The following is a 13995-nucleotide window of genomic DNA, read 5'->3' on the forward strand; positions in this document are numbered from 1 at the left end:
GAGTCTGTGACCAGGATTCTCAGGGGTCCGTCTTTTTGAACATAATTACAAAGCAGGTGTGAACGGAGCGGGCACTCGGAAACCAGAGGATGAGGCCTCCGGACCCTGGCGGTCACTTGGCTCTGCCTTGGCAAGCCACCACCTGATCATTGTTCCACAAAGCAGAATTCAAGCTGAGTGGGCTGGAAGAGGACCTGCTGGAAAAACAAACTCCCCAAATCCATCCTTTTGATGATTACTGAAACGCAACAGGAGAAAGATGTCTAAGTCAGTTTTTAAAAATAGAGGTCTTAAGTACTTCCAAAATAAGGCAGTTTCTGACAAGGGGCCTAAAAGTAGTACTGGCTAGAGATGAGCGAGACCCTCTCTGCGCCCCGGTGAAGGGACCCTTTCTGATACACATCAACGCGGACGCTGAGGCGAGCACGGAGCGCTGGGCAGAAGGCTCGGGGCGGTGGCCGGTGGAGGGCCGAGGGGAGAACGCCCACCGCAGTCACTGTGCCCTGCCACCAAACGGTCTGGGAAACAGGACCGCGGTCCCCAGCCTCCGTCTCTGGGAGAATGTTTCTTTTGGCCGAGAGCCTAGCGTCCTGTTTGAAATGTGTCCTGCGGCCCGGTGAGCAGCGGTGGGAGGGAGAAATCCAATCCGCCCCTCCTTCTTACATGCCGACTTAGAAATGGGTTGGCTCATTTTCCTCCACAATTTGTTGGTGGTATTGCATGCTCTAGTTCCCACTACTTCCCCTGCGATGGAGCTGAGTCACCTCTTCCACCAGCTAATAACTAGGTCCTTGGTGCCAGCAGTGTGGTCCCTGCCTTCTGGGTTTGTAAGATTCTCAGATCCAAACCCCACGTGGCATCAGTTTTCAAGGTAAAGACTGCTCGCGGGGGGAAGCTCCCACCTGCCTGCTTCTCCTTTCAAATGGTAAAAGGACTAAGTGACATTGGTAGAGGCCCATGTCCCTGCAGAAGTCTACAATTCATCCTGTTTTTATCCTCCAGCTAAAAGATCAATCAGGACTGATTAATAAGAATCTGATCTGTTAGACCGTAGGACTCCGCCTTGGTTCATTTGACATCGTAACTCTAGGGCCTAGCAAGCGGCTGACACGTGGTAGATGCTCAAAAATAAATAAATAAAAATAAAAATTGCTGAATGACTAGTTGACTGAATGACTTAAATATATTTCCCATACGATGTTTCGTGCTGATTTTCCTGCGTGTCTGAATTCTGTGGTCTGTGGAGACGAAGTTGGTTTTTGTCCTCAGTGCTCCGTGTACTCGACCGACTGAAGACTCAATACACCTGCCGTGAATCAATGGAGAAGGGAGGCCACTGGCCAGGTGGCAGAGGATGTGGGTGTTAGGAGGCAGTGAAAAAAGTCCTATTACTTCTAGATGCTCCTTTCTGTCTCTTCTCCTCAAATGGCTCTTATTTTGCACTTGGCCATTAAGATATATGCATTTTCTTAAAATCAAATTAGCTGTTCACACTTGAATTAAGATGTGTGGTTTTAAATCACCCATCATTTATTTATGGCCTCAATGTCTTCTCAGTGTAGTTAACACACTAATAGGATATTTGTTGAGTGGAAAACTGCAATTATGCGTACTCTCCCAATCTGAAGGCTCTTATCATTTTGCTTTCTGGAATAATCCTGAGAGGCTTGGGGGTTTATACTTTTGGTATGCTCCCTATTGGTAACCATATTTTAAAAATTTACTGTGTCTGCAGATGTCAAGGAGAGACATCTTGAAAAGACCTTGAAGCAATAGTGATGGAAAAGGTTATTATATTTAACCTATCAGCAACCTCCCAAAGCATTTGCAGAGTCAACACAAACTCTGAATTTCAGGCTTTGTTTTTCTATTTTACCACAAAGATAGTCCTTTAGTCAAAGGCCCACACATTTAACAATGCCCACCAATAATATTACTGACGGAAATAGTTGTTTTTTTTTTCTGTTGCAGCAGTGAATTCTTTGGTGATGTTTCTCTAAGAATCACATTCTAAACTTCTAATCATCACCAATGATTTCATCGAAACGGAGGAGAATGGTTACATAAAGCTGGGCTGCTCCCGTCTAACAATGAAGCTGTTAAAAATCCCTGTGATTTACACAGGCAATTTCAGAAACCAATACCCTAGGCGCCTTGGAACCAGCCCATCCCGGCCATTGCCCAGGCGGTGATTTAAGCTGCTGTCCTGCACTTGCTATTGTGGAAAGTGTGGAGACGTATCATATGCTCTGTGACCTTGAATACATGGATTCATTGTCAAGAACGCACTGAATGCCAAGTGCCTGAAATTTTTAATGGAAAAAATCCCCCCGGCAATTAGGAGAGTTAACCTGGTGTTCTTTGCATTTGCAGGGGACCTATTTATCCTTCCTCAGCTCAGTGTGCCAGGGACAGTGCATAGTGACTATCAGCATCTTGGTGTCACCGGGTCAGGACTAGGCTATTTACTGACAGCAGGATGCCTGGCATTCCACAGAGGGGACGGGGAGGAAGGTGGCTGTGTGTTTTGTTTGTCAGGAATGAACATCTTAGGTGAACATGCCCAAGGGCGGGACAGCAGGGCTCAGCCCAGAGCTGGGCTGTCACATCAAAGGCTTCTTATCTTGGTAAATTAGGCAAGGATCACCCTGTCTTCACAAGCAGCGGGAACACACATACATACCTTCTCCTAACAATCTACGTGGGACCCATAGAAACTCTGACAGAGAATCAAACAAGTTAGCCAAAGATAACACGAGGAGAAGACACAATCGACTTGGAGGAATCCCTGGCATTTCATCAAGAGGAGACATCACTGTCTCTTCGTGCCACCAGTTGTGTAAATACCAAGGAAGGTCCAGGGAAAAGGATTTGCCGTAAATTAAACCTACGGCTCCTCTTCCCAACCCACCCCCTCACTCCTCCGCCCTCTCCTTTCCGAGTAAACTGGAAACATAAATAACTATCTATTATTAACATTTGGGATGTGAAAGGGCAATGATTTATAGCTCCGTACTATAATTGCTTACAGAAACAACATAAAATTGCACAGGTCCATTGGAAAATGTAAGTGTGACTGGGCTGACATATTTATTTGTAGAGGAACATTCGTCATTCCACACCAGAGCCCAGAGCCCTTCCCCACGGAACGGCCCATGAGGGTCTGCGGATCGGTGCAGTCTGAGGTGCTTGGAGGCCTGTTTATTTCATTCACTTGCAAGGGGATCCCTGTGATTTTACAGGGAAAGGGGAAAATCCAAGAATGAAGTTTTCTGAAGCCCAGGTCCCATTGCCAGATTTGCCACTCACTGTTAGATCCCAGGCAAACCACTTAATCTCTTGGGGCCTCAGGTTAATCACTGGGAGAGAGGGAAGCTAACAAGAGCCCCCTAATAAGCACCCCCACCGCCACCTCCTTGTATGGTCCTGCAGGGTCATATGAAGATGTGGGTCTAGATGAAAAGCACTTAAAAACCAAAAGTACTAGAAATCTGAGGAATCGTTGTGAATGAATGCCTGTGCTGGCATTCACAAATAGCTTCCTAAATCTGTTTTGCTTTATTGGGGTTTCTTTGTTTTGTTTTGCTTTTCATTTGCAAAGTGACCAAAAACCAAAATACATCGGATTTCCCCCCTTTCTCTCCAAGATTATCTGGTGTCCTCTGAACAACCTTAGCAGATGTGAGGGTACCAAAGTGCGACCAATGAAAGAAGAGCTCAGCAGTGGCAAGAAGTGGTTTGGTGTCAACCAAAGTATCCCAGATGGTCAGCTAATCTGACACCCTCTTTGCTTTAAAGAGCAGCAGACGAGAGTCCTAAGAGGTCAAAATATCCAGTCTTTCTTTTCTTTTTTTATCCTCACCCGAGGAAATTTTTCCATTTTTTGTTCAGATAGAGTGGGAAGGAGAGAGAGAGAGAGAGAAATGTTGACGTGAAAGGGACACATCGAGTGGCTGCCACCCACTCGACCCAACTAAGCCGGGGACAAACTGCAACCGAGGGATGTGCCCTTAGTGGGAACCAAACCCGCGTCTCTCTGGACCGCAGGCCGACGCTCCAACCGCTGAGCCAAACCGGCCAGGGCTCCAGAGTCTTTCTGAGAGGACAATGATTTGAAGCATTCGCTTTCTTTTGGAACCTCACCCCCACCATGACTGGACGTTCCCCTCTTTGTCAGTGCGAGACAGACTTTTCCATGGGGTCATGAGAAAAGCATTTCGAGGATCCAGGCACGGGAGACTGAGGCGGTATGGTTTATCTGTGATGCAAAATCCCAAGAGCCTCCTCCTGGCTTTCCAATGTCCCATCTCTCTCCATCCAGCTGTGGACAAAGTCCAGCGTGTCTTCAGCACGGCCAAAGCAAAGGCGTTTCTGCTCCACAGCCCACTGGGGCCTGAGAGGCCTTCCGTGGGCTCCGGGGGGCCCCTAGGCTCCCGCGGTCCTGTGCGCCCAGGCGGGAGAGAACAGGAATGAACGGGGCAAGTGTGGGTCATGAGCGCGAGACAGAGAAACAAGGGGAGCTTCTTTGTTCACCTGGGATTGTGTATTGTCCGGCTTGGGAGGAACCAGGTGCTTTTTCAAAATAACCCATCAACTTTCCAAACTTTTGCAGGTTTCTGATGATCCAGCGACCCCGTTCCCAGGTTAGCCTGACAGGTGTCTAGGGTCAAGCACCTACCCCTGCACCATTTTTACTTCATGGCACCTGTTCTATCTCCCCCTGCTCTCTGCTCCCACATACACAATCCAGTGCCGGAGGGAAGAAGGTGGGGGTGTTCAGCTATAGCTTCCTGGTGACGCAAAGAGGCCTCTGCCTCCCAGATGAATATGTTCAGCAATTTCTGACTTCCCTTACTCTCTTAATAGCTGGCTAACAATGGTAACACTATGATGTTCATACAGGGCAGTTTGTCATATAAGAAAATCATTTCTCAGTTACTATCTTCTAAGAAACATGTGTTCAGCCCCACCTGGAACCTGTGTTTCTTCTGGCTCCCTGTTCTAGTATAGATTTCTCTGCTACCTATGTCCTTGTTTCTACGAGGTACTTGTATCTCCTCTCTCCAATAAAATTATATTCTTTGCAGAAGAGGTCATGTTCTTGTATTTCCTACATGTACGCACCCCATGTCCTTCTTCCTGCCTCCCTGCCCAACCTCCACCTTGTTGTTCCTGCTTGATGCTAGAATGCAGGAGATGCAGTTACTGAATTAGCATCAGTCAGAAAATCAAAGTTCCTAAGCCTACACTTCAGTCCTATGCTGGACACTAGAGAAGACACATCATGATATAAGCATAAGATGCCATCCAAAGCCTCTCCGTAGGGAAACTCTGTTTGGCTATAGAGAAATAAAACCAGAGAGACCTGGTTATGTATGACAGAATGGAAGACACCAGAACAAGTAAATATAAAAGATCTGTTAAAATCACACACACACACACACACACACACACACACACACGCGCGCGCGCAGAAAAGAGTACTTGGAGTTTAAAATAAAAAAACTTGCAATGAGGAGTTCATAGCATATGTCGAAGTAAAACATATAACACTCATACAGAGGGTGGTGGTTGGAACTACGTTGTGAGAAGGTTTGTAAATTTTTCATGAAGTAAAGACTATATTTTGAGGCTAGGTTTCCATAAATTAAAGACGTATATTATAATATCTAAAGTAAGCGCTAAGAGACATAATTAAAAAGTCAACAGAAAAGACAAAATAGAATACAAAAAATTATTTGATTTAATCAAAAGGCATAAAAACATTAAGAGAGAAATAAAGAGCAAATATGACAAACGGAAATCAGCACCAAGATAGATTCAAATGCAAACATTAATTAAATGTACATGCGATAATTAAATGCAAATAGATTAACACTCCAATTACAAGGTAAACAGTATCAGCTTGGATGAAAGGGAGGTGAACTATGTGTTGTTTGCAAGAACACAGTATCAAGATAAATGCACAGATCGGATGGGGCACACATGCCATACAAACCCTAAGCAAATTATAAACTGCTTCAGGGTATGTTCAACAAAAGATATACAGGATCTCAAAAACTATAAAACTCTGCTGAGTAAAATTAAAGACTATCTAAATAAATGAAAAGATATACTATCTTCATAGATGGAAGAGTCAATATTGTTTAGATGCTAGTTTTCACCAAACCAATGTATAGATTAAATGTAATTATAATCAATAATCCAGCAAAAAAAATTTTTTGTAGAAATTGAAAGCTAAGTATAAAATTCATTTAGACAAATAAAAGAGTGGAAACAGTCAAAATAATCTAGAAAAAGAACAACAAAGGTGAAGGACGTATTCTTCCTCACTTTAAAATTTATCATTTGTTTTGTTTTGGTATTAATTGGTGAAAAGGATCAATAGAGGAATGAGAGAGAATAGAAAGACCAGAAGAATCCCCACACACATCACAGTTAACTAATTTCCGATAAGGGCATTAAAGTAATCTATCTGAACCAAAACAATTTTATATCACATAAATAAATAAATAAACCATAGCCTCTCTCAAAACATATACAAAAATCACTTCAGTATTGGTCATTGAGCTAAATGTAAAGCTTAATATTTTAAAACTTCCATAAGGAGACATAGTAGAATATATTTATAAGCTTTGAGTAGGCCATAATGTTTTAAAGATGATATAGTATGCACTTAATATAAAAGAAAAAGAAAGATCTTCCTGTTGGGCAAGGGAAAACAGGGAGATTGGAGCTAGGAGGGGCCCTCTGAGACCAGTTCTGGAGACGGAAGCTCCGGACCTTGAACCTTGGAAGGTCGCTTTGGTAGCTGTCCTGTCCCAAACACGAGGCTGGGCTAGGGCCTCACTTAGATGCATTTGTGAAATGTGGTTCCCAAACGGGCTGACCTTCAAAAACACCTGCGGAACGTGGGCAAAAGCAGATTCTTAGGATTAGACCACTGAATCAGTATTTTGGGGTGAGGAACAGACAACTATACAAAAATAAGGTTTGCCACATGTTTCTAATGATCATTTCAGTCTGGGAATCACTGGAAGGATTTCACGGGAGGGCTAATGCTTGCTGCCCACTTTGGGGGCCATGACGGGTGAATTCAAGTGAACAATTATCAGCAGACCTTCAGGCACACATCTTTCCCTACACTGTCCCCCCAAAACCATCAATCATGAAAGATTAGGTTGCATTTTATTTCCCCTCTGTCTCCTAGCCTTCAAAGAGGAAATGTAGACATGACAACAAGTAAAGAGAGAAAAAAAAAAATGTCATGGGATGAAAAAACAATGAAAAACAACAATGAAAGAGATGTTAAGTGGTTGTGCAGAAATGTGAGCATGAAGTGCAGAACTCACTGCAAAGGTCAAACAAGAATTTAAATCAGATCTACACAAGTGGAAACCTAAAGACAGATGTGTCTAATTTTGTATTATATTTTGACCCAGCTTAATTATATCTATTTGACCCGGTTCAATTATATTCCATCACTGACTTCAAAAAGAATATTCAACACTCAAAGCGGAGGTGCCAAATTCATTTAAGCTATTTCTACATGTTGTTCAGCCTTCGTTCCTCCCTCCACTGCTTACTCCTTAACTCTTTGCAACCCAGCCTCTGCACTCGAAGAAATAAATCTTAAATCTTTTCTCCCAGTGACTACCAGGAGTGGGACAGCTCAGGACCCAACTCATCATCCCATTCTAAGCCAGTCCTTCCTGACCACGCCACAGCATTTGAATCCATTTACACTCCCTTTTTCTTGAACAGCTGTGTTCTCCTGGGTCCAGCCTGTTCTGTTCCATTGCTTCACGTTCAGCATTTGTCACTAAGTCTTATTCAGTGATCAATGCTCCATGTTCAACATGACCTAAGTTCTGGGTCACAAAACTGAGTGGGACCCAGATTCAGCCATGAAGAATCTCAATTTAGTATGATATCTTTCTTTCTCTACAATGTAGCCTCTTTCCTGGATCCTCTAATTAATCAACCCCCCTTTAAGCATAAACTCACCTTAAGTTCCCTCCTGCTCAGATCTTGTCTGCTTTCTAGTTTTCCAGCAGTGATTCTCAGCTGTTTGGTTGGGTTCTCAACCAAACACAACCAAACCCAGCCAAACCCAGCCAAACACAACCAAACAAGAACAAGAACAACAGCAGCAGCAAAATGAGTTAAATCAGAGGTGAGGTGTCTTTCATTGAATATAATCTAGATTATCTTTTTCAGAATACATGAGTTTTGGGATCTCTTTTCCTGATTTTCCAGTAGCTATTTTAGACCAGCAGAGATTGTGAAAAGATCTATCTAAATTTACCTGTTGGTTCACTGCCCCTTGAAATCTAGCATTCATCTAGAAAATGTCTGTTAGGAAGTTTAATCCATACGTAAGGGAGTTTCTACTTATTTTCAATATAGATAAAATACTTTAAAAATGGAAAGTTTAAAGCAGGTTAAAGTCTGCAAAAGATGGTGAATACTGGCAAAAAAGACACTTACCAGTGACGGCGACCACTGTTACAGAATTGTAATTCAAAAAAAGAGGAGGACCACAGGAGAAAAGGGGGAAACATGAGCTTCGTCAATTAAACATGAATGTGTCACTCACTTGTAAATATTTTCAATCAAGAAAATAAACAAGATAAGGAAGAATCTCTGTGTTTATTTAGTCATGATTCATAAGCCATTTTATCTTAGGAAAATATTTAGAGTTTATGATAAAAGAAACATAACCTTTCAGATAAAAGCAGTGTATCTCAAAATCCTGAAATAGTGTTGTATTATGAAATAATACATAAGGAAGAGATAGGCCGACTAAAGAATAAATCACCTATAAGCCTTATTTCTTTCATGCCCGGTGATAATTTGCTTTACATTAATCTGTGGAAATTACTATGTATACTATTTTTCTCGGGAATATGACACAAATTCACAAAAATTATTAGAAAAAATACATGCTCATGATTTATGCTAAGCCTACAAAAGCCGATTGCTTCTAACATAAAAATAACCATGAACATATTTAAAAAGGTGTTCCATTTAGTTTCAGTTGTTGTTTTTTTAACAGAAAAAGAAGGAAGAAAAATGATCTTTGAAGACGCGGAAAGAATGCATAGTGACATTGAATGATTCAATGTCGTATAAAATTTTCATGTTATAATTTCCCTATCAGCAAGTTTTAAAATGGCAAGTTTTTATCATTATCTTGTAATTTTTAAAAACTTACTTTCAAAATCCAGAAAAAAATGTGGGTAGTTTTCAATTTCCCTGGTCAGGACCTTGAGCAGGTTTCCCATGCCAGCAAACCTAGGAAAAGCAACACAGAGCCGACTGTCATTAGCAGCATGAAAAATACACTTCTGAAGCATTGACTGCACTTGTCGAACTTGCATAAATACCACTATATCTTAACACCCTATAAAAAACATCTTCATACTGGGAGATGGGTAGTAACTTTCACTATTTCCATGAAAAGAGTCAGATGTTTCCGTCATAGCAGGCAGAGTTTAGGTACATTCTACAAAGTGTTTCTTTTCCCCCTTCACCTCACAGTTAATATTTCAGCTTTGCTTTGTTTCTGTTCCATTGATGTGGGAATATACCATGTCCATGGACAGGCACAACAGAGTGGGCATTATTAAAATATCTGTCCAGAAAGGTAAATTTCTTTAAATTCCTAAGAAAGGGTTTCGACAATACAGATGCACAACCCCAAGGACCCATTTTAGCCTCTGTAGGAAGAAGCCACGTGTCGCAGAAGCACGACATCTTTCCAGGCAAGTCAGAGCATTTCATAACTTGACATTTCAGGGGTAACAAGACTGAGTACTTTGTGAAATATAAAAATGAAAAGGTATGCTATCCCAAAGTGATTCTCAATGGAATTGCAGCCTCAGGCATTTGCAGAAATGAATCAAACCCACAGAAAAATACAAATGTGTTCTATATCTGCAATCTCAACCTAAAAAAAAAAAAAAAGAATAAGCGAATGTCATTATTATTATTATTTAAGTAGATAGCAAAATTTCTACTGCTCTCAGCTCTTAGACATTAAACTACCTTCTTCGGGAAGCCACCCCTTCATTCATTCAGCACATCTTTATGAACTCACAGTGCGATGTGGGGCTGTTTTGGCAAGGCTGATTCTTCACTCAGACACCTCGGCTTGCAAAGGATCAAGTTGAAAAAATACTGGGCTTTAAAAGAGAAGCAACTACAGGACTGCAATTTTCTAGGCACGTGGCTTCTGATAGTATTTATGCTGATACAGGAATTTTTTCTTTTAATGCCACTATAAGAAACATGTGGTGAGAAGAACACACTGAAAGATGACTTTGTGCATGAAAATATAAAACAAACAGCTCCCGTGGGTGCAGGAGGTGTAGTCTCCATAATCCTCCCCTGAGAAGACACTCATACACTTGCAGTTACCATCCATGGCCTAAGTCACTGACGCGAACTAGAAAAGAGACAATTTCGGGAGGCCTCCTTTCGACCCTAGCTGTTCCCTGCTAGCTCCGTCATCCAGGGCAAGCTACTTCACTCTCTACACCTCCGTCATCTCACCTGTAAAACAAGTGGCGAAATGTACTGTTTCATCAAGTCGTGAGGATTAAATATCAAATGCTTAGCACAGCACTTGTAGGAACTGCTCAAGAAACATTATGTGCTGTTCCTATTGATGATGACAACAAGCACCACCACCATCGTCATCCTCATGATCACAACAGCCTTCAAACAATTATTGAGGACTGTCCTACGAAAGACAGACTGTCCACATTGTATGCAGCTCCAGGGAAGAGGGAATCATGAGGAAGATCTTTAGTCAAGGTCATGAAACAACTTCTAACCATTAGAGTTGTCTGAATATTAAATTATTTGTCTTGTGAAATAGTGAACTTCTGCTCACCGGTGATGCTTCAGTAGAAATATGCTATATCAACCCTTTAAAATATGGTGAACATGAGCTATGTGTTGGGCAGGCGGCTGGACAGGTTATTTCTGAGCACCCGCCCATGAAATATATAAATGAAATATATAAATACTTGGGCACACACACACATACACACACACACAATACGGGAGGCAAACACCATGTTTCTCTCCCCAAAGAATCTTCTTCCAGGAAAGAATCTGCTTCCGACCTAACCAACAGTTCCAGTCTAGCCCTGGAGGCACTGCCTGTCGGGAGATGATCCAACGAGATAGAAGCAGCCCACCTTCCAGATACTATGCCTTAATGCAAGTTAAATGTTCTTAGTTTCCCTCCTTTTGTGCTATGAATGTGTCCCAAGAGGGCTGAGTGGATTTAGCATTCTCCTCAAAATCTGTCCTGTGCATGATTTTACTGTCAGAGAATCTAGGTGGGAAAATGTCACGCCTTTAAAATTAGTAACAGACTGAAAGGGTCACACGTGGAAATACACCCAAAGGTGAGCTGGCTATAGAATTCCATCTGCTCAAAGGTTATTTATGCTGGTTGGCTGATATGGTCACATATTTTGGAGCAAGTATTTTATATCCACCAAGGTCAGTTAAGAAACTCTCACTATTCTAGATGTTTGACATCAATGGCTGGGGGACGTTATGTAGCATTAGGGGTCCAGTCCAGGTGTATGAACCTAGAAAACATTCTTTTCAACACAAGTTCCTTGAATAAGTACAGAAACATTTCATCTCCTTCAAGGCAAAAGAGTTGATTCATTCTGTGTCCCTCCAAGGTGGACAAGAAGTCATGCAAGTATATTCTAATTTAAGATGTGCAAAGTGAGTTACCATCACACAGATGGTTACTGAGTAGAGATCATGGTTGTTTTTAATTGGACCCTGGGCTCCACTTGCAAAGACCCCTCATCCATGGGACTTCCACTGAGCCCCAGACATATTCCTTACGACAGAGACTCTAACCTTTTCAAACCGCTCTTCAGCACATGCAAAACACACTGCTATGCACCACACTGCCGGTGAGATGGCTTAGCTAATTCATACGAAGATTATCTTTTAATATTTTATCTTGCTCAAAAAAAGACTGAGAAGTTACACACCACTGGGATGCACATACTTATGTAATGAAAGGGGGGGAAGAGAAAAATAACAGAATAGGAAGATAAAGGTTGAGAGACAAGCAGCACATGACTTACAAGGGCTCCAGGCCATAAGGTCTTTGCAGTCACTGGAAACAGCTTATCAGTTCCTACCTGAGCTGCCGAGGGTCAAAGCAAAGGAGGAAAACTGGACTCTTTCAAGATTTGGTATTCAGAAAATACAACAAATGGATAACACAGAAGTAGAGCTTTTTATGAGCAAAACGAAAAGAAGAGGAAAAGATGATCATGGCTAAGAGATTACTGAGAAAAAGAGAAATCTCAGGGTAAGAGTAGACTTACACAGAGGAGGTCAAACAATAATATGTAGAGCATGCTTATTATTTAACATGAGTATGTTGTAGATAGAGCAAAGTTTAGGTTTACTTTACACACACACACACCTCCCTTGGCATCTCTGGAGGTCACTGTAAAGTGACATAGTTACTATGCTGCATGTAAGTGTTGTGACACGTGAATCCACTCCTGTGAGGAATGTCTGGCTGCGGCACAGCAAGGGAGAGTCCGAGGTCTTGGCTACCAGGTGAAGAGGCAGGGAAGGACTGACCAGTTGGATACGTACTCATGAAGGTTCTGCAAATACTACCCTTCAGGTAGCTATCATTATCTTCACATTTATTGGAAGGAAAAGAGGTTCAGATGGTTAAGCATATTTCTGAAGATGACAAGAGAATAAAGGATAGAGTCACATTTGACTTTGAGAGTCTGGAAACCCAAGGTCTATGTTCTTTTCCACACAGGAGGAGACCTGGTGCCCCAGACCCTTAGAAGGCCCCTGTGTGGGGACCTGAGAGTCCATGGTCTGTGGAAAGTGCACACAGGGTATCATATTATCGCATGTACATGCTCATTTCTCCGGGGAGAAAGTCTGCAGTGTCTATTAGACTCCACGTGGCCTGCTCCACACTAGCTCTGCTCGATGGCCCGCACAGGGAGGGACACGCTTCCTTAGGAACGCAGGGAAGGAGGAAACCACGTACAGAAGTTGGCTTAGAGAAGAAGTGAGCTGCCACCCAGGCCTGGAAGACGCTGGGAATCTGGACGGGCGCAGAGAAGCCTTCCAGCTGGGAGGAGTAGGACTGAGAAGGAAATGAAAGATACAAGTTGGGCGACTCGATACGTCTTCCAAAAACAGAAGGCTTATTCCTCAAGGTTCACTTACCGCAAGATCATTTTGAAACGGGTCCCTTCACATTATTTTCCAGGGAGTCTGGAAAGAGGGCGTTTCTCTGGTCCCCGTAGGAGGGCTAACAGCCCGTAAAGATGGCCCACAGGTCCCTGCCAAGGACAGCACTCATCCCCCGGGGGGACAATTTGGGATGTGCACATGGTGTTTTCTATGACTACTTTCTTGGCTCTGATCTCAAAACCACTTCCAAGGGAGTTGGCTGTAAGGCCCCTCAGTGGAAAACAACTACTCTCTTAAAGAAATAGTTCTCTGTGAATATTTCCCGTTCCAAAAAAGAGGAGAGAATTAAAGTTCACACACACGCACACACGTGTGCCCCCACACACAGTTTTTTCCTTTCTATTTTGAACTCTGTCTTTGTTTGGGAGAAAGAAATTGAATAATAGCATTAGTTGTATTCCCAACATAAAACCAAATACCATCAACCAAGGCTTGTGTTGAAAAGAGCTGACCATAGTTTTGAGGAAATGGGTCTGTTTTCTATAAACAGGACGTAATGTAGGACCCAGGTCCCCGCGCGGACACTGTGAGTCTGGTCTTTGCCTGCACACACTAGAATTTCAACACCCGGTTTTCGTGAATAGAGAACAGCATTAAAAAGAATTTTCTGCAACTAAGACTATTTGAATGGAGCATTCCTATGCCAATACCACCTTCTGTCAATACAGCACAGAAGGCGAGAGAGAAAAAAGAACGAAATAAAACAACAGC

The 13995-nt window shown here is 42.5% G+C and overlaps 1 protein-coding gene across 3 annotated transcripts in view; it reads right to left on the bottom strand.

Moving 5' to 3' along the window:
• Positions 1-13995, bottom strand: part of CYRIA (CYFIP related Rac1 interactor A) — a 92533-nt gene that overhangs the window by 15349 nt on the left and 63189 nt on the right. For all 3 annotated transcript variants that reach the window (XM_036262328.1, XM_036262327.1, XM_036262329.1), the window contains exon 3: positions 9218-9297. In XM_036262328.1, the coding sequence (XP_036118221.1) occupies positions 9218-9287 (70 nt within the window). In that variant the 5' untranslated portion in view covers positions 9288-9297. The remainder of the gene's footprint in view (positions 1-9217; positions 9298-13995) is intronic.

This window comes from Molossus molossus, unplaced genomic scaffold (assembly GCF_014108415.1).
Source record: "Molossus molossus isolate mMolMol1 unplaced genomic scaffold, mMolMol1.p scaffold_m16_p_15, whole genome shotgun sequence".
Classification (NCBI taxonomy): domain Eukaryota; kingdom Metazoa; phylum Chordata; class Mammalia; order Chiroptera; family Molossidae; genus Molossus; species Molossus molossus.